This window comes from Natrix helvetica (assembly GCF_964273705.1).
Source record: "Natrix helvetica genome assembly, chromosome: 2".
NCBI lineage: Eukaryota > Metazoa > Chordata > Lepidosauria > Squamata > Natricidae > Natrix > Natrix helvetica.
This window is the reverse complement of record NC_138552.1, coordinates 294,702,733-294,723,133: the sequence shown is the minus strand read 5'-3', so window position 1 is coordinate 294,723,133 and position 20,401 is coordinate 294,702,733. Positions and strand designations below refer to the sequence as shown.

The 20,401-nt window shown below is 45.9% G+C and overlaps 1 protein-coding gene across 1 annotated transcript in view; it reads left to right on the top strand.

The window, feature by feature from the left end:
* ULK2 (unc-51 like autophagy activating kinase 2) overlaps nucleotides 1-20,401 on the top strand; it is a 149,678-nt gene that overhangs the window by 112,677 nt on the left and 16,600 nt on the right. Inside the window, exons 18-23 of the mRNA XM_081945398.1 lie at nucleotides 305-594; nucleotides 3,446-3,642; nucleotides 10,049-10,158; nucleotides 13,563-13,715; nucleotides 15,414-15,604; nucleotides 20,002-20,180. Coding sequence (XP_081801524.1) covers nucleotides 305-594; nucleotides 3,446-3,642; nucleotides 10,049-10,158; nucleotides 13,563-13,715; nucleotides 15,414-15,604; nucleotides 20,002-20,180 — 1,120 coding nt within the window. The remainder of the gene's footprint in view (nucleotides 1-304; nucleotides 595-3,445; nucleotides 3,643-10,048; nucleotides 10,159-13,562; nucleotides 13,716-15,413; nucleotides 15,605-20,001; nucleotides 20,181-20,401) is intronic.

Genomic DNA, 20,401 nt, shown 5'->3' with positions numbered 1-20,401 from the left:
GAATTCTGGGAGTGGAAGTCCACCCTCTTAAAGCATGCTGGCTGGGGAATTCTGGGAGTGGAAGTCCACCCCTCTTAAAGCATGCTGGCTGGGGAATTCTGGGAGTGGAAGTCCACCCTCTTAAAGCATGCTGGCTGGGGAATTCTGGGAATTGAAGTCCATCCGTCTCAAAGCCAGCTGACTGGGGAATTCTGGGAGCAAAAGGCCACCCATCCAACAGTTGCCAGGGCTGAAAAATGCGGATGCAAGTCCGTGGTTGAGCAGATGCCCCAAATCCCCTAATCTTTCTCTTCCTCCCTGCCAGGTTCCTCGGCCACGCAGTCCCAGTCTCCACAGTCCTTCCTGTTGACAGGAGCTCGACTGCAAAACACGCCCACCCTGACGGACATTTACCAGAACAAGCAGAAGCTTCGGAAGCAGCATTCCGATCCCATCTGCCCATCCTACGCAGGCTGCAGCTATGGCCATTCGCCCCAGCCCACCCGGCCGGTCAGTCTGGGGACGTCGCCCACCAAACACATGGGGTCGTCTCCAAGGAGCTCGGACTGGCCCTTCAAAACTCCCCTGCCGACTATCATTGGCTCCCCCACAAAGGTGAGTGTGAGAAGATGCTATGCAGATTAGCAGTTTGGTTTCATGGTGAAGGCACCAGTAGGGGACCGTGAATTCTAGCCCATCCTTAGTTATGAAAGCCAACTGGGTGACTGCGCCAATCACCAGGAGACTATGAGTTGTAGTCCTGCCTTAGAGTAGAAGTCAGCAAAGTGACTTTGAGCCAATCACTGGGAGACAGTGAATTCTAGTCCCACCTTAGGCATGAAAGCCAGCTGGGTGACTTTGGGCCAATCACCGGGAGACTGTGAGTTCTAGTCCCGCCTTTAACATGAAAGCCAGCTGGGTGACAGTTGTTCATTGTTTTTGCCTCATTTTATGACTTTCCCCCCACCGTTGTTAAGCAAGTCATTGCAGTTATTAAGTGAATTGTGCAGTCCTCACACAACTCTGGCTTTTCTCATTGACTTTTGGCTTGTCCGAAGGTCGCAAAAGGGGATCGCATGGCCCTGGGACAGCACAACGGTCATAAATTCATGCCAGTTGCCAAGCGTCCAAATCTTGGATCACCTGGCCACGGGGATGCCGCAGCCGTCATAAGAATGAACCGTTGTAAACTGAAGACTACCTGTAACTTCAAATGGTCACTAAAAGAACTGTTGTAGGTTGAGGACTACCTGTAATATCCGGCCTCATGGAAGCTGAAAGTAGCTAATAACTCACTGTCTCCTTGGCCCAAAGTCACCCAGCTGAGTTTCATATCTAAGGCAGGACTAGAACTCACAGTCTCCTGGTGATTGACCCAAAGCCACCCAGCTGGCTTTCATGCCTAAGGTGGAACTAGAACTCACAGTCTCCTAGTGATTGACCCAAAGTCACCCAATTTGCTTTTCTGACTAAGGCAGGGCTAGAACTCTTGCCATGCCCTGGGTTGCCCCTTGGGAGACCAGCCTGCAGCTGCCAGGCTTAAAGGTGAAGCAGTCAGACTAGCAGGAAGCCAAGCATCTCCTCTCCCCACCCCCCCACCCCCACCTCCAAGATCCCTTCAGGGGATCCATAAGGAAAGGAAAGTCACCTGACCCAGACAAAAGGATTGGAGCACATGGGAAGCCCCTCCCCAAATCCCATCAACCCCTCCCAGACTGTTGGAATCCATTCCGCAGAGGTAGCTGCCAGTCTTGGGAACTCAACAAAGCAAGGATTTTTTTTTTGGGGGGGGGGGGGGGATAAAAGCCATCCTGACGCCCACCCACTCTTCAAGTGGTCCTTGGATCCAGACTCTGCCCGGCAGCCTCATTGAGAAGGGTGTGGATGAGTGTGGATGAGTGTGTGTGTGTGTGTGTGTGTGTGTGTGTGTAGGTGGGGTAGAGAGCTAATGAAAGGGAATAACCAAGTTGGAAGGGACCATGGAGGTCTTCTAGCCCAACTCCCTGCCAAAGCAGGAAACCCTAAAGCATTTCGGACAAAGGGGCGTCCAATCTCATGATTAGAATAACAGACTTGAAAAGGACCTTGGAGATGTTTTAGTCCAACCCTTGGTACAGGAGACCCTGTACCATTTCAGACATGTGGTTGTAGACTCCCGTCTTAAAGCCTCCAGTAATCATGGATCACCCACAACTTCTGGAGGCAACTTCTGTTCCACTGATTAATTGTTCTCACTGTCAGGAAGTTTCTCCTCAGTTCTAAGTTGCTTCTCTCCTTGGTTAGTTTCCACCCATTGCTTCTTGTCTTGCCCTCAGGTGCCTTGGAGAATAGCTTGACTCCCTCTTCTTTGGGGCAACCCCTGAGATATTGGAGGAGAAACTGAGGAGAAACTTCCTGAATAGAATAGAACAGAACAGAACAAGGAAAGAATAGAACAGAACAGAATAGTCACCACGATGTAGAAAAGATGCTGAGACTCTAGAAAGAGTGCAGAGAAGAGCAAGAAAGAGGATGAGGGGACTGGAGACTAAAACATATGAAGTTGCAGGAACTGGGTATGTTTAGCTTAAGAGAAAGAAGGACTAGGGGAGACATGATAGCATTGTTCCAATATCTCAGGGGTTGCCACAAAGAAGAGGGAGTCAAACTATTCTCCAAGGCACCTGAGGGTAAGACAAGAAGCAATGGGTGGACTAAAGTCAATGCAAGAAAGCAAGGAGAGGGGAGGTTTAGCATTACCAAATTGGGATCTATACGCATCCGCAGTAATAATAACATGGGTGAAGGATTGGATAGAGCTAAAGAATAAAAGAATTTTGACCTTGGAAGTCCATGATTTGCAAGCAGGCTGGCACACATTCCTATGGGATGATAAAAATAAAACGCACAAATACTTTCAAAATCATTTAATTAGAAGAGCGTTATTGCAAAAAGGGCTCAAAATAAAAAAAATCCACTATGTGAAAATTCCGAATTGGCTATCACCGACAGAAAGGACGACCCATCCAAATTTTATAGATTTGAACAAAATGCTAAGATATAGAGACTTAATTGATAGACAGGGAAACTTAAAATCAATTGAAGAATTGGCAGAACAGAACAGGAAAGTTGACTGGCTAACTTACCTTCAAATCAAAACTAAATACAATAAAGATACCAAATTATATGACATCGAAACAGAACCACACGAATTGGATAAAACTATTCAAAGCTCAGATAGAAAGACGATAGGGAGAATATATAAATTTCTTCTGAAGTATAAAATGGAAGAGGAAATTGTGAAATTGCCTCGCTGAACAACCGCGGCAGGGAAAAGTCGTCAAACGGAGCAAAACTCGCTTTAAAAAAAAAAAAGTCTCGCTCAGCCACGGGAATTTTTGGGCTCATTTGTGGTCGTAGGTCGAGGACTATCTGTCATTTAAAATTCAGGAAGGCATTATTGATTCTTTTAATGCTTTTCCAATAGGCGACAGCTCCGTTCAAAATCCCCAAGACCCAAGCGTCTTCAAATTTGGTGGGGCTCATCAGCCGACAGGCGCCCTCGGACCTTTTGCTGCCGCAGCCGAAGGACATGGGGGAGGTCAGAGAGCTCACAGCCTTCCACGCCGCGCAGAGTAGCGACAAGCAGGCGAGAGATCAACACAGCAAGACGGCTTTTGGCAGGTAACTGTCCCCTGTCCTACATTGTACAGGAGGGGTCTTCAATCTTGGCAACTTTAAGCCTGTAGGACTTCAACTCCCAGAATTCCCCAGCCAGCAAAAGCTGGCTGGGGAATTCTGGGAGTTGAAGTCCTCCAGGCTTAAAGTTGCTGGCTGGGGAATTCTGGAAGTTGAAGTCCTACAGACTTTTAAAGTTGCTGGCTGGGGAATTCTGGGAATTGAAGTCCTACAGGCTTAAAGCTGCTGGCTGGGGAATTCTGGGAGTTGAAGTCCTCCAGGCTTAAAGTTGCTGGCTGGGGAATTCTGGGAGTTGAAGTCCTACAGGCTTAAAGCTGCTGGCTGGGGAATTCTGGGGGTTGAAGTCCTCCAGGCTTAAAGTTGCTGGCTGGGGAATTCTGGAAGTTGAAGTCCTACAGACTTTTAAAGTTGCTGGCTGGGGAATTCTGGGAATTGAAGTCCTACAGGCTTAAAGCTGCTGGCTGGGGAATTCTGGGAGTTGAAGTCCTCCAGGCTTAAAGTTGCTGGCTGGGGAATTCTGGGAGTTGAAGTCCTACAGGCTTAAAGCTGCTGGCTGGGGAATTCTGGGGGTTGAAGTCCTCCAGGCTTAAAGTTGCTGGCTGGGGAATTCTGGGAGTTGAAGTCCTACAGACTTTTAAAGTTGCTGGCTGGGGAATTCTGGGAGTTGAAGTCCTACAGGCTTAAAGCTGCTGGCTGGGGAATTCTGGGAGTTGAAGTCCTCCAGGCTTAAAGTTGCTGGCTGGGGAATTCTGGGAGTTGAAGTCCTACAGACTTTTAAAGTTGCTGGCTGGGGAATTCTGGGAATTGAAGTCCTACAGGCTTAAAGCTGCTGGCTGGGGAATTCTGGGAGTTGAAGTCCTCCAGGCTTAAAGTTGCTGGCTGGGGAATTCTGGGAGTTGAAGTCCTACAGGCTTAAAGCTGCTGGCTGGGGAATTCTGGGGGTTGAAGTCCTCCAGGCTTAAAGTTGCTGGCTGGGGAATTCTGGGAGTTGAAGTCCTACAGACTTTTAAAGTTGCTGGCTGGGGAATTCTGGGAGTTGAAGTCCTACAGGCTTAAAGCTGCTGGCTGGGGAATTCTGGGAGTTGAAGTCCTCCAGGCTTAAAGTTGCTGGCTGGGGAATTCTGGGAGTTGAAGTCCTACAGGCTTAAAGCTGCTGGCTGGGGAATTCTGGGGGTTGAAGTCCTCCAGGCTTAAAGTTGCTGGCTGGGGAATTCTGGGAGTTGAAGTCCTACAGGCTTTTAAAGTTGCTGGCTGGGGAATTCTGGGAGTTGAAGTCCTACAGGTTTAAAGTTGCTGGCTGGGGAATTTTGGGAGTTGAAGTCCTCCAGGCTTAAAGTTGCGGGAGTTGAAGTCCTCCAGATTTAAAGTTGCTGGCTGGGAAATTCTGAGAGTTGAAGTCCTCCAGGCTTAAAGTTGTCACGGAGACCCCTGTTCTATAGCCCCTCAACGTACGACCTTTTGTTTAGTGACCGTTCACTGAAAGGGACTTAACAGTCCTCGCGCTTATGACTTGCATCATCATCATCATCCCCCCGTGCTGACACGATCAAAATTTTAGTGCATGTATTTAAAGCAATTGCGGAATCCCAGCAATTGCAACTTTCCCAGCCAGCTTCCAATAAGCAAAGTCAACGGGGAAGATTGTTTCACTTAATGACTGCATGATTCACTTAACAATTGCAGGGGCTCACTTAACTTGTTAGAAAGTTGCAAAATTGGATGTGACTCACTTAATAGTCAGCTCGCTTAGCGACAGAAGTTGCAGTCCCAATGTAGTCATAAATCTGAGGCCGACCTGTTTTTATAATTTTGTACAGCTAGTCCTCAACTTACAACCATTTGCTTAACGACTGTTCAGAGGTACAAGGACACTGGGAAAAAGTGACTTATGACCTGTTTACACACTTAATTGCTGTTGTCAGAATTCAGACAATTGGCAACTGGTTTGTGTTTATGACACCATCCTCTTTTGCGACCTTCCCACCAGCAAGGCCAGATTCGCTTAACAACCTTGTGACTAACTTAACAACTGCAGCGATTCACTTAACAACTCTGGCAAAAATGTCGTAAAAGGGGGCAAAACCTGCTTAACAACTGTCTTACTTAGCCATGGAAATTTTTGGCTCAGGTATGGTTGCAAATGGAGGATTGCCTTTACCCCTTGATCCAAATGTCCCGTTATGGGCTTGCTGTGTTTTAGGAGGCCAGGTGGATAGACTCAGTTTCCCTGTTCTGAAATCCCAGGTGAGGGGCAAACCATCATGGGGGAAATCTATTTAGGTTAAAAGTCTATATGGAGATTCTCCATCATTCAGGTCAAGGTTGCCCCAAAGGTGCTTTTTTTTTCAAGAGGCAACTGGACCTTCTGGTTTTTTTCTTGGAAGACGTTTTGCTTCTCATCCAAGAAGCTTCTTCAGTTCTGACCGGATGGTGGTGAAGGGAAGGATTGATGCTCCTTGCAGACAGCTGGTCATTTACATCCTTTTTAGAGGGTCGTTGAGGCCACTTGGGGGTTTCTCTGTGTCTTCAGGGTCACCTGAGTGGTGCAAATAGTTCCTGTAGTCTGCATTTTTTTCCTCTGGAAATCCATTCCTACTCCCACAACCATTCCAAGGGTCTTCCTCCCAAATTGCGTAGCTAAAAGACTGAAGAACTTCTCCGTCATCCAGGTCGTGGTTGTCCCAAAGGGGCTTTTTTTCAGTAGGCCACTGGACTTTCTTGTTTTTTTCTTTTGAATACATTTTGCTTCCCATCCAAGAAGCTTCTTCAGCTCTGACGGGATGGTGGGGAAGAGAAGGATTTACAATACAATACAATGGCAGAGTTGGAAGGGACCTTGGAGGTCTTCTAGTCCAACCCCCTGCCTAGGCAGGAAACCCTATACCGTTTCAGACAAATGGCTATCCAACATCTTCTTAAAGACTTCCAGCGTTGGGGCATTAGCAACTTCTGGAGGCAACTTCTGTTCCACCGATTAATTGTTCTAACTGTCAGGAAGTTTCTCCTTAGTTCTAAGTTGCTTCTGTCCTTGATTAGTTTCCACCCATTGCTTCTTGTTCTACCCTCAGGTGCCTTGGAGAATAGCTTGACTCCCTCTTCTTTGGGGCAACCCCTGAGATATTGGAAGACTGCTATCATGTCTCCCCTAGTCCTTCTTTCTCTTAAGCTAGACATTCCCAGTTCCTGCAACTGTTCTTCATATGTTTTAGTCTCCAGTCCCCTAATCCTCTTTGTTGGAAGTTATTATTTTTTAAGGGCTGTAATTGTTACGCCCTATTTACGGTGGTCATGCCTGGAAGCATTCAGCATCGATTGGAAGATATATATATACTTTTATATATATAAGAGTTGCCTTCTAGCTGTTCCATCTGCTGTCCTTGCATGATCGTAAATCGGCAAGCACTTAAAAGCACAATAAAAGCTGCTTTCTGGAAGCCTGGAGTCCTGCTCGAGGGACGTTAGACATACCTCGTTTCAAAGAACTTGCTCCCAAAAAACTATTCTCCATCTGATTGGTTGTCAGACTCTCGGGCGGGGGGGGAGGGAAGTGTCTTACATAACTTGTAGGCTGTGTGTCTTTTGAGTCACAACCTTGGTTGAGTTCCCTGATGCCATGTGGTGAGTTTCTGTAGAAGGCTAATCCTACCTTTGTTATTTAGAGTAGATTAGCCCAGGTTTAATGGCTCATTGACCGGGGGGTGGGGGTGGGGGGGCAGGAAGCTGCATGGAGCTACTTTAAAAACATGTTTCTCCCTTTTCACATCCAGGGAAATATAATATTCTGCCTTTTCAATATTTCCCCGGCTGTTTCATTTTTTCTAGGAGAGGGGTTTGGGTTCTAACTTCCGACACTTGAACCAGAGAAAGTCTGGGTGTGAATAAACACTCTGTTTCCTAGTATGGTGCTTTTTAAAAAGGGGTTTTGCATTTCTTATCACCACGGATGGATTTAGGAACAACCCCGAGGTTTGATTTGATTCCTTCGCTCGTGGCCTTTTTTTTTTTTTCCCCTAGTAAAAATTATCTCCTGCAGAGAAAGTTTTACGGAATAAATGCCTGTAGATTCTCTACCATTCAGGTCAGGCTTGTGCCAAAAGGCAACTGGGTTGCCTTGTTATTTCTTTTTTCCTTTGAAAACATTTGCTTCTCATCCAAGAAGTTTTGGGGTTCCATTGACTTTTTAAAGAACTGATTCTCTACTTTCTTAAAGCAGCTATTTATTTCTTTAATTATTTACTAGCTTGATAACCCGCCATTGCCCGGGTATTTATTGATAGGGTGGGGAAATGTCTGGACCAAACGTAATTTATAATGTTGGGTTTTCCCCCTTACCAGAGGGAGCTCCCTTGTGGAGTACTGTGAAGCCGTTACCATGGCAACTCCACTGCGCTGTACATTAGAAGCCATTTTACGGCAGTACGGCAGAAGCCATTTTAAGGCACAACAGGCCGTATCTTAACAGAACACACACCCTGAGGGGTGTTAGCGGTGTCTTACCCCCACAGTATTTGTCTCCACAAAGTCAGTCATCTGTGTACCAAGTTTGATTGAAATTGCTCGAGGCGTTCCAGAGATATGCTGGAAAACACACACACACACACACACACACACACACAAACACCCATTTTTATAGAGATATTTTATTTAGGGAATTTACATTGCTGCCTATTCGCACATGGCGACTCAAGGTGGCTTCCAGAATATAAAACCTCATAGAAAAATAATAAAACTAATAAAAGAATCATACAATAAATTAAGATAATAAAATTCCCCCCTCCCACTGCCACCCTGTCGACAGCACCTCACAAGAGCCATTTCGTGGGCTCCATCCCACTCTGACTTCCCCAGGCCCGCTGGCAGAATCAAGTCTTCCGGGGAATTCTGGGAGTTGAAGTCCACCAGTCTTAAAAGTTTCCAAGTTTGGACACCCCTGATTTAGAGGAAGTTTGGACGCCCCTGTCCTAGAAGAATGAAATATTCTAAAAGGTAAAGGTTCCCCTCGCACATATGTGCTAGTCGTTCCCGACTCTAGGGGGCGGTGCTCATCTCCGTTTCAAAGCCGAAGAGCCAGCCCTGAGAGGGTATAAAACCCAGGTGCTCTCAGCATCTGTCCCCTTTATTTTCTTCTTCACCCAACATCTTCAAGGCATGCGATCCTGTCCACCATGAAAACCATCTTTCCAAAGAGCCTCCGTGTTTCCAGTGTCTTTTGCCCCCACTTGGAACTGAACCCAGAAGGACGTTTCTTCTAACACTGGTTTGTCGCTTCTCTGCTTCAAAGCTAGGCACATCCTCGGTCAAGTAAATAAGAAGGACAGAGCAGGGAGTTAGTTACTTAGGAACATCCTTCTGCCCCATAGATAAGGAGACTGCCTTGGACAACCAATACACAAGGAGAAGGGTAACTTTCTTGAAGAAAGTTAGCATCTACCCTTTTCCTAGAACAGGGGCATGGGGCATTCTGGGAGTTGAAGTCCACCAGTCTTAAAATTCCCAAGTTTGTACACCCCTGCTCTAAATGTTCAAGATCACGTGAAGTGTTAATACCACTTTATAAGGCCTTGGTAAGGCCACACTTGGAATACTGCGTTCAGTTCTGGTCGCCACGATGTAGAAAAGATGTGGAGACTCTGGAAAGAGTGCAGAGAAGAGCAACAAAGATGATTAGGGGACTGGAGACTAAAACATATGAAGAACGGTTGCAGGAACTGGGTATGTCTAGTTTAATGAAAAGAAGGACCAGGGGAGACAGGATAGCAGTCTTCCAATATCTCAGGGGTTGCCCCAAAGAAGAGAGAGTCAAACTATTCTCCAAGGCACCTGAGGGTAGAACAAGAAGCAATGGGTGGAAACTAATCAAGGAGAGAAGCAACGTAGAACTAAGGAGAAATTTCCTGACAGTGAGAACAATTAATCAGTGGAACAGAAGTTGCCTCCAGAAGTTGTGAATGCCCCAACACTGGAAGTCTTTAAGAAGATGCTGGATAGCCATTTGTCTGTAGTGGTGCAGGGTTTCCTGCCTAGGCAGGGGGTTGGACTAGAAGACCTCCAAGGTCCCTTCCTAGTCTGCTATTGTATTGTATTGTATTGTTCCCTCTGTATATGGTCTTAACTGAATGTGTTACAGAAGCTGCTTGTGTTATGTAAAGTGTAAAAATGGAGTCTCTCAGGTCCTGTTCTTTTACACAGATAACCTTATTTCTCTCAATTAAAGGTAGAATACAGGAAGTCCTCGACATATGACTGTAACGGATAGGCTGAATTCTGAAGAGTTCACAAGTCTTAAAATTAACGTTTTTGGAGGTCCCTGCGCTAGGCTTTCACATCTCCAATTCAGACCTTCCCCCACCCTGCAGCCTATCCCTGACCATGTCCTTTATTCCTTTCGCAGGTCCGTAAGTACCAGCAAGCTGTCAGATCAACCAGCAAAGGCTGCCCTCAGCAGCCAGCTCTACCAGGGCAGCAATGACAGCCTTAACACCGAGCGACCGATGGATACAGGTAAGGTGAAGGGATGTGGAGGTGGTTTTGACCTTCTACGTGTCGTGGGGAACAGGGAGGACCATAAGATACCTGATGTCAGGCACAATAAATCAAGAACCAAGCGTAAATGGCCAGTTTTATTACATGTTTAATGCCCACTGTAAGAATCTGGACTGCTAACCGTCAAAACATATTCGTAGATAAGAGTCAGTGGAATTCAAGATGGGCTGGACTTACCGTATTTTTCAGAGTATGAGATGCACCTTTTTCCCTCCAAAAAGAGGCTGAAAATCTGGGTGCATCTTATACACCGTATACAGCATTTTTGGCCCCCCAAAACCCCGCTCCCTTCACCAAAATGGCCGTGCAGAGCCTTTAGGAGCCTTGCAAAGTGCTCCTGGGGGCTGGGGAGGGCAGAAATGAGCGAAAAACGGACCGGTTCTTGCTCAATTATGCCCCTCCCCAGCCCCCAGGAGCACTCTATAAGCCTCCTTATTCATGCCCTTCTGGGGAGGGGGGGAACAGGCCCGTTTTCACCAAAAACGGGCCGTTTTGGGGAGGTCTGCAGAGTGCAAAAACTTTTTTTTTTAATTTGCCTCTTCAAAACCTTGGTGCGTCTTATACTCCGAAAAATAATGGTAGATCTCTTGTGGCAGCAAAGGGACTCGAGACTAATGACACACTCGACCCCTCCCTCGGTCTCAGCCTGGTCAACTCACATACCTCCCCTATAAAAAGGGGAAACAAGGAACTGAGTATGTTGTGTCCTTGGTGCTCTGACCTTGGTCGTTTTCTTGCAGACATCTCATGACCCAACTAGGTAACATTATCAGTGCGGGAAGCAAGTGAGTGATGTACAAGAAAATACTTGGCAAGGAGTCTCAGAGTCATGAACAAATCTTCACACTAATTTAGCAAACTAAGTGTCTCCTGCAAACTCCACTCCCCTTTCGCTCCTCTTTTATTTCCTCTGGGAGGGGCCATTCACCATCCACCTGTGGCCTTACTCCCAAGTGGACCCCTGTTCTTTAGCTGTTCCCTTCCTCTGGCAACTCTGCGCATGCGCACACTGGGAACAGGCCCCAGCTGTTCTTCTGCCTCACTGATGTCTGACTCCGAAGGCAGCTGATCACTGTCAGATGGCTCTGCCCGCCCCCCCTCTCCCTCCAACACAGAGCCCTCATCCGAGCCTTCCCCAGACTCCAGGACTGGCCCAGGTTCCTCCCCAACCTCCTCGCTGTCTGAATCTCCTGCCAGCTCTTCTGGCTGCTAGTCTAGTGCAAGGAATCTCCAAAAATAGCAACTAAAAGACTCGTGGACTTCAACTCTCAGAATTCCCCAGCCCTGGGAGTTAAAATCCACAAGGCTTAAAGTTTGCAAGGTTGGAGACCCCTGGTCTAGTGCTTCCTTCTTCTCTCAGAATCTTGAAGCTCTTCACATGGGAAAAGACCCAGTGTTGTGGGCCGCCAGTGGCCTGTGGAACTGGCAGCAGATTCGGATAGTGAGGAGGGTTGGGGAGGAACCTGGGCAACTCCTGGAGTCTGGGGAAGGCTCTGATGAGGGCTCTGTGTCGAAGGCAGAGAGGGGGCCAGGGCCGTCAGACAGTTATCAGCTGCCTTCAGAGTCAGACATCAGTGAGGCAGAAGAACAGCTGGAGCCTGTTCCCAGTGTGCGCATGCGCAGAGTTGCCAGAGGAAGGGAAGAGCTAAGGAACAGGGGTCGACTTGGGAGTAAGGCCACAGGTGGACGATGAAGGGCCCCTCCCAGAGGGAATAAAAGAGGAGCAAAAGGGGAGTGGAGTTTGCAGGAGATAATTAGTTCGATTAATTAGTGTGAAGATTTGTTCGTGACTCTCAGAGACTCCTTGCCAAGTATTTTCTTGTACAGCCTTGCATTTGGAAGGTATCGGCCTGGCAGCTCTTCAAGCCAGAGAAGGTCTGTGACTGTAAATCCTCCCTTGAAAGACTTTGCTGGATGTGAAGGAGCAGAATTCACAGCAAGTTACCTTATTTTTCGGAGTATAAGACGCACCTTTTTCCCTCAAAACAATCTGGGTGCGTCTTATACACTGAATGCAGCATTTTTGGCCTCCCAAAACCCTGCCCCCTTTGCAAAAATGGTCGTGCATAGCCTTTAGGGGGCTTTCAGAGCTCCTGGAGGCTGAGGGCAGAAATGAGCGAAAAACAGGCCTTTTTTTTTTTTTTTTTGCTCAATTTCCCATCCACCCCCAGGAGCACACTCTAAGTTCCCTAAAGTCTATGCATACCCTTTTTTAAAATGAAAAACGGGCCGTTTTGGGGAGGTTTGCGGAATGCAAAAACTTCCTTTTTTAATTTGCCTCTTCAAAACCTTGATGCGTCTTATACTCTGAAAAATACGGTAATAAAAGAGGTTTTTGTAAGGACCAGGAATTTGCTTTGTGCTCTTGGGAAGCCTCGGTCAGAACACCTGTACGTAGGCTAATGTAGGAGAAGAAGTGGCGGAAGGTGGAGGTGGAATTAAAAGGGGGGATCAGCCTAGAATCCCTACATAGTCACCCACCCCCTCTTGAAATCCGCTGATCCTTCTCTAACGCCTAGCGTTCTCTGTTATTCTATTCTATTCTATTTTCCATTCCATTCTATTTTCTATCCTATCCTGTTCTGTTCTGTTCTCTATACTCTCTTCTCTTCCCCTCCTTTCCATTCTTTATTCTATTCTGTATTCTATTCTATACTATTTTCCATTCCATTGCATTGTATTTTCTATTCTATTCTATCCTGTTCTGTTCTGTTCTCTATTTTCTTCCTCTCCTCTCGCCTCCATTCTATTATTCTATTCAATTCTATTCTATTCTATATTCTATACTATTTTCCATTACATTGCATTGTATTTTCTATCCTATTCTGTTCTCTATACTCTCTTCTCTTCCCCTCCCCTCCCCTCCCTTCCATTCTTTATTCTGTTCTATTCTATTCTGTATTCATATTCTATTCTATTCTATTCTAGTTTCCATTCCATTCCATTGTATTTTCTATTATATTCTATCCTGTTCTGTTCTCTATTCTCTTCCCCTCCCCACCCTTCCATTCTATTATTCTATTCTATTCTATTCTGTATTCTATTCTATTTTCCATTCCATTGCATTGTATTTTCTATCCTATTCTGTTCTCTATTCTCTATACTCTCTTCTCTTCCCCCCCTCCCTTCCATTCTTTATTCTGTTCTATTCTATATTCATATTCTATTCTATTCTATTTTCCATTGCATTGCATTGTATTTTCTATTCTATTCTATCCTGTTCCGTTCTCTATTCTCTTCCCCTCCCTTCCATTCTATTATTCTATTCTATTCTCTATTCATATTCTATTCTATCCTATTCTACATTCTGCAACATATACCAGCTTCTCTTGAGATCTAACTGGCTAACCTTTCCTCCCCAGCTCCTCCGGGGGCCTGTGGCTTCACCGGAGGACATCCGTCCATGCCAGTTGGAGCCAGTTCCAGGGCAGTGATGTTCACTGTAGGATCCCCTCCAAACAGTGCCACGCCTCCGACCTGCACCCACATGGTTCTCCGAGCTCGGACGATGTCAGGTGAGGAAGTGACTCCTTCAGGATCAGAGGACCCTTGAGCAGATTCTCTCTGGAAAAAGGCCAGTCCGGGAGGGAGGGAGTCAAGTTTAGCCAACTCTGATCTCCAAGGAGACTTGGAAGCTGCAGAAGAAGGATGTCTGTGCGGATTCTCAGGTCACATTTGTTCCAAATATGCTTTTAAAAAAGCAACTGGACTCACTTGGGGTTTTTTGCCTTCAAAACCACACAGGAGAACCAACCCATCGGGCCAAAATTCAGAGGTCCATCTGCATCTGAAAGACAAGACAGCAAAGTCCACATTCTGGACAGAGAGGAACAGTGGTTTGAATGAGGGATAATAGAAATAGAAATAGAATAGAATAGAATAGAATAGAATAGAATAGAATAGAATAGAATAGAATAGAATTCTTATTGGCCAAGTGTGGTTGGACACACAAGGAATTCGTCTTTGGTGCAGAGGCTCTTATTGTACATAAAGAAAAATAAAATACATTAATCAAGAATCATAAGATACAACACTTAGTGAAAGTCATAGGTTACTAATAAGCAATCAAATTGTACTAGGAACAAATAAACCAATATAAATTGCAAAGATACAAACAACATGGTTATAGAATAGAATATGATAGAATAGAATGGAATAAATAGAATAAGAACAGAATAAGAATAGATGAGAATAGAGAATAGAATAGAATAGAATTCAATTCTTTATTGGCCAAGTGTGTTTGGACACACAAGGAATTAGTCTTTGGAGCAGATGCTCTCAGTGTACATAAGGAGAATAAAATACATTCATCAAGAATCCTAAGATACAACATTTAGTGTAAGTCGTAGGTTACTAATAAGCAATCAAATTGTACTAGGAACAAATAAATCAATATAAATTGCAAAGATACAAACAACAAGGTTATAGAATAGAATATGATAGAATGGAATAAGAATAGAATAGAATAGAATTATTTATTGGTCAAGTGTGGTTGGACACACAAGGAATTCGTCTTTGGTGCAGAGGCTCTCAGTGTACATAAAGAAAAATAAAATACATTCATCGAATCATAAGATACAACACTTAGTCATAGTCATAGGTTACCAATAAGCAATCAAATCATCCTAGGAAACAAAGAAACCAATATAAATTGTAAAGATACAAGCAACATGATTATAGTCGTAAGTGGGAAGAGAGAGGTACTAGAAAGGAAGAGAAGAAGAATAGTAATACAGTCTTAGTAGATAATTTGACACTGTTATGGGAATGAGCGGTTTAGCAGAGTGATGGCATTCGGGGGGAAACTGTCCTTGTGTCTAGTTGTCTTGGTGTGCAGTATCCTATAGTGTTGTTTAGAGGGTAGGAGTTGAAGCAATTTATGGCCAGGATGTGAGGGGTCTGTAGATAATTAATTAGTAATTAGTAAAAAAGTAATTAATCAGACTTGAGCTGGAAGGGACCTTGTCATCCCACGTTCTTCAGGCTGTTTCATTAGCTCATGCTCTTGGCAAGCCTAGGTCAGAACAGGAGGCCGTATGCAGCCCCTTTAGGCACCGCAGGCCGGTCCTTTGATATTTCCAAGCCGGCCCCGGGGTGGGGGGGGGGGGCGGATTTAAGCACCCTGCAGGCCAGATGTAAGCCTTGCGTTTGATACCCCTGCTTAATGGAGTGTGTTGTAATGTGTCTTTTTTTTTTAAACTCCTGCCTTTTAGTTGGCTCTAACAGCTCCGGAGGCTCCCTCTGTTCTACCAGTGGCCGGATCCTGATGGGCTCCCCCCCTGGGATTTATATGGGGTCCTCCCCCCCTGGAGCAGAGGCAGCCCCTTGCTTGAAGTACATGCCTTACGGCGCCTCGCCTCCCAGCTTCGAAGCTCCAGAACTGCCTGAAGAAACTTTGATGGAGGTATATGGGGTTTGAGAAAGACACTGCAAGGCAAGGTTGATGGGGTACAGGAAGTCCTCGGCTTACGACCATTGGTTGAGTGACCCTTTAAAGTTAAACAAGGGGCCGAAAACAGGGACTTGCTACCATGTTTTTTTTTTCACACCTCTGACCGTGGCACGCGTCCCTGAGGTCACATGATCCAAATTCAAGCACTCAGCAGCTGACTCGTATTTATGACGGTTGGCAGTGTGACGTGATTCCACTTTTACGACCTCCCGAGAAGCAAAGTTGATGGGGAATCCAGATCCACTTAACAACCATGTCACTTAATGGCAGCGATTCACTTAACAAGCGTGGCAAGAAAAGCCGTGCAATGGAGCAAAAACTCCGCCTAACCGATGTTTTGCTCAGCGACAGAAATGTCGGGCTCAGTTGTGGTCGGAAGTCGAGGACTCCCTGTACTGGTAAACAAAACAGCTGATGTCAAGATTTTAAAATCTGGTTGTCTTAATAAAACTCCCCTTTCGCGGCTGCATTAGCGTCCTTGTTCCAGTTCTGCTTGGTGCCGTATGTTCATGTTTGGCATTTTAATTGTTTTAAATTTGCTTTTTGTCTTTTATGATGTCTGTTGCCGAGAGAGGCTTGTTGAGATGGGTGGCTATGAAAATCCAATCACTGAATAAATCTTTACCCAGCCCCAAGGAATTGCACAATCTTTGCCAGAACTAATATTGATAGCAACACTAGCTGACCGTTTCCCCAGTATTTATTTATCCTAATTCTGTATTAGACAGGAAAAGCTCTGATGTTGTTGAAAATGTCCGGACCAGACATAATTTCTAATGTTGGATTTTACCCTTTACCGGAGGGAGCCCCCCTGTGAAGCCTTTAGCATGGCAACTCCACTGCGCTGCATGGTAGAATCCATTTTAAAGCACAACAGGCTGTATCTTAACGGAACACACACCCCGAGGGGTTTTAGGGGTGTCTTACCCCCAGTCTTTGTTTCCAGAGAGGGAGCCCCCCTGTGGAGTACTGTGAAGCCGTTACCATGGCAACTCCACTGCGGTGCACGGTAGAAGCCAATTTACGTCAGTACAGTAGAATCCATTTCAAGGCACAACAGGATGTATCTTAACAGAACACACACCCCGAAGGGTTTTAGGGGTGTCTTACCCCCAGTCTTTGTTTCCAGAGAGGGAGCCCCCCTGTGGAGTACTGTGAAGCTGTTACCATGGCAACTCCACTGCGCTGCACGGTAGAAGCCATTTTACATCAGTACAGTGGAATCCATTTCAAGGCACAACAGGATGTATCTTAACAGAACACATACCCCGAGAGGTTTTAGGGGTGTTTTACCCCCACAGTATTTGTTTCCAGAGGTTAAGTTATCTGTGTACCAAGTTTGGTTGAAATTGCTCGAGGTGTTCCAGACTTATGCTGGAACGCGCGCGCGCGCGCACACACACACACACACACACACACACAGCCATATACAGATTTCATATATACAGATTTTATATATACAGATTAATCTGGAGTAGAATAGAATAGAATAGAGGAATGTGAATAGAACAGAATAGAGTAGAGAAATGTGAATAGAAATAGAATAAAATAGAGGAATGTGGAATAAAGGAATGTGAATAGAATAGAATAGAGGAATGTGAATAGAATAGAACAGAATAGAGTAGAGAAATGTGAATAGGAATAGAATAGAGGAATGTGGAATAGAGGAATGTGAATAGAATAGAATAGAATAGAGGAATGTGAATAGAATAGAACAGAATAGAGTAGAGAAATGTGAATAGGAATAGAATAGAGGAATGTGGAATAGAGGAATGTGAATAGAATAGAATAGAATAGAGGAATGTGAATAGAATAGAATAGAATAGAATAGAATAGAATAGAGGAATGTGAATAGAATAGCCCTAATACGCCCTGTCCAGAACATTAATAACACAACTTTGCAAACATAGAAGGTCTTAAGACCCTTTTACTTCAAGGGAGGCTAGTCCTCGTCTTATGACCACAATTGAGCTCTGTTCTGACCCAGCTCTCCAAACATAACCAACCCTCTGAAATGAACTCAAAAGATTCCTTTATGAGGAGCGCCGGCAGCCCTGGCAAAAATTTTCTCTCTCCCCGCAGGCGAACAAGTCCGTCTGGCAGGGAGATGAATAGTTGTCTGCCACATCTATTCATCTCCACCCCCTGCCTTTGATCCCCAGAGCTCGGGTGAGGCTTCGCTAGCAGCGGTGGCTCTTCCGTCCCGAGGACCAGCCCATAGATTTCCACTGCTCTCCTCTCCTCTGCCTTCTGTGCGTTAATCACTGGACCCAGCTGTTCCTCCTCTTCCTCATCAGCCGCCTCCAGACCTGGGGGCTGTTGACTCTCCATCTGGGGGATGACGGACGGCCCAGGCTCCACCTCTGTCTCTCTCTCTCTGCCAGCTCCATTCCCTCTTCCCCCTCAGAGCTGTCAGGTTGCCCTGATGCTGACCCTGAGGCTCCCACACCGCCTCCTCCTCTGATTCGGCTGCTAGAGGGGCCGACGGGCTACAACAACCCCAAAATTTCTGTTGCAAAGCGAGACATTTGTTAAGTGAGTCTTGCCACATGTTATGACCTTTCTTGCCGCCGCTGTTCAGTGAACCCCTGCAGTTGTTAACTTAGCAACCTGGTCATTAAGTGAATCTGACACTGCGACGATCATAAAGATGTGTCAAGTGTCCTGAAATTTGATCACATAACCATGCTGCAACGGCAGTAAGTAGCCCAAAGTCACTTTTTTTCAGCACCGTTGTAACTTTGAACGGTCTGTTGTAAGTCGAGGACTGCCTGTGATGGATGATTCCACAAAGTTGATAGGCTGTTTGCTGCCAGAGCCCCATCCAAGATTTAATGAAACTTGTGGGACTGCAAGCAATTGACGGGGGAGTATTTTCTGACCTTCCCGGAGTGGCCAAGAGGTGGAGCTCTCGCCTCACAATCAGGAGAGTAGAGGCAGATATTTCTCTAGGCCCACTGAAAATCTATATGCTGAATAAAACTCTGCATTGGCGACAGGAAAGGCATCTGGCCAGTAAACATTTGGCTCCATTCAGTCGCCCAGACTCCACCCCGCAAGGGATTATGGGGTCGTTAAAAGCGGATGATAATGAACAAAGAGTCTCTTTCAGGAGCCAGAAAATGGCCCCAAAAATGACCAAAACCAGCACAAAAACAGGCCAGTTTTTCTGAGGCGTTTTCCAGGCGGGTTTTCGGAGTGCCCGAAACGGCCTGGTTTTTCAGCCAGCTGCTCTTCCAGTTTCCACGCGCTGGCCAGCTGGTCTTCGTGGGCACCGGAGCACCGAAAAACGACCTGAAAACACCCCGAAAAATGGTCAAAAAACAGGCATGTGTGCTCCGGCCAGCTGATCTTCGGATTTCCGGCATGTGAACGCGAGAAGGCTAGCTGGCGTTTCAGTTTGGGCACTTAGCGCCGAAAAGGTTCGCCACCCCTGGAAATAGAATATAGAATAGAACACAACAGAACAGAAAAATATACAACAAAATAGAACAGGAATAGAGTAGAATAGTATACAATACAATACAATACAATACAATAGTAGAGTTGGAAGGGACCTTGGAGGTCTTCTAGTCCAACCCCCTGCCTAGGCAGGAAACCCTATACCGTTTCAGACAAATGGCTATCCAACATCTTCTTAAAGACTTCCAGTGTTGGGGCATTCACAACTTCTGGAGGCAACTTCTGTTCCACTGATTCATTGTTCTAACTGTCAGGAAGTTTCTCCTCAGTTCTAAGTTGCTTCTCTCCTTGATTAGTTTCCACCCATTGCTTCTTGTTCTACCCTCAGGTGCTTTGGAGAATAGTTTGACTCCCTCTTCTTTGTGGCAACCTCTGAGATATTGGAATAATGCTATCATGTCTCCCCTAGTCCTTCTTTCTCTTAAGCTAAACATACCCAGTTCCTGCAACCGTTCTTCATATGTTTTAGTCTCCAGTCCCCTAATCATCTTTGTTGCTCTTCTCTGCACTCTTTCTAGAGTCTCCACATCTTTTCTACATCGTGGCGACCAGAACTGGATTCAGGATTCCAAGTGTGGCCTTACCAAGGCCTTATAAAGTGGTATTAACACTCCACGTGATGTATAGAACAGAACAGGAATAGAATAGAAATAGAAGACTTTATTTGGCCTGGTGTGCTTAGACCAGGGGTGTCCAAAGTTGGGAACTTTAAGACTTGTTGACTTCAACTTCAACAGTTGAAGTCCACAAGTCTTAAAGTTCCCAACTTTGGACACCCCTGGCTTAGACACACATCGAATTTGTCTCACACAAGGATTGAGTCCTCCTTTGGTGGCCTCCGAGCACGGGTGGAAATTTAAGCTGGCCTTTTGATTGTTTCTCTCCAGAGGGAGCACACGGACACCCTGCGCCACTTGAATTTGATGCTGGCCTTCACGGAGTGCGTGCTGGACCTGACGGCCATCCGGAGCGGCAACTCGGAGCTGTGCGACTCCGCCGTGTCCCTCTACCAGATCCAGGAGAGCGTGGTGGTGGATCAGATCAGCCGGCTGAGCAAAGACTGGGGGTGGGTAATCCCTTCAAACTCCCGGCTTTCGTTCGTGGCAATCTCCCTCCTGCCACCGACGTTCGGACACCCAAAGGGTGCAACAGGAAGTGGGGAGGGGAGGGGGGGCAGTGGAGGAACCTCTCCTTGAGAATCTCTCTTTTTTTTTAAGTTTTTATTTTTTTGTTCTCTATACACAATTATAGGTATACATTCACAGAGTTATTGTTCTTATTTATCTT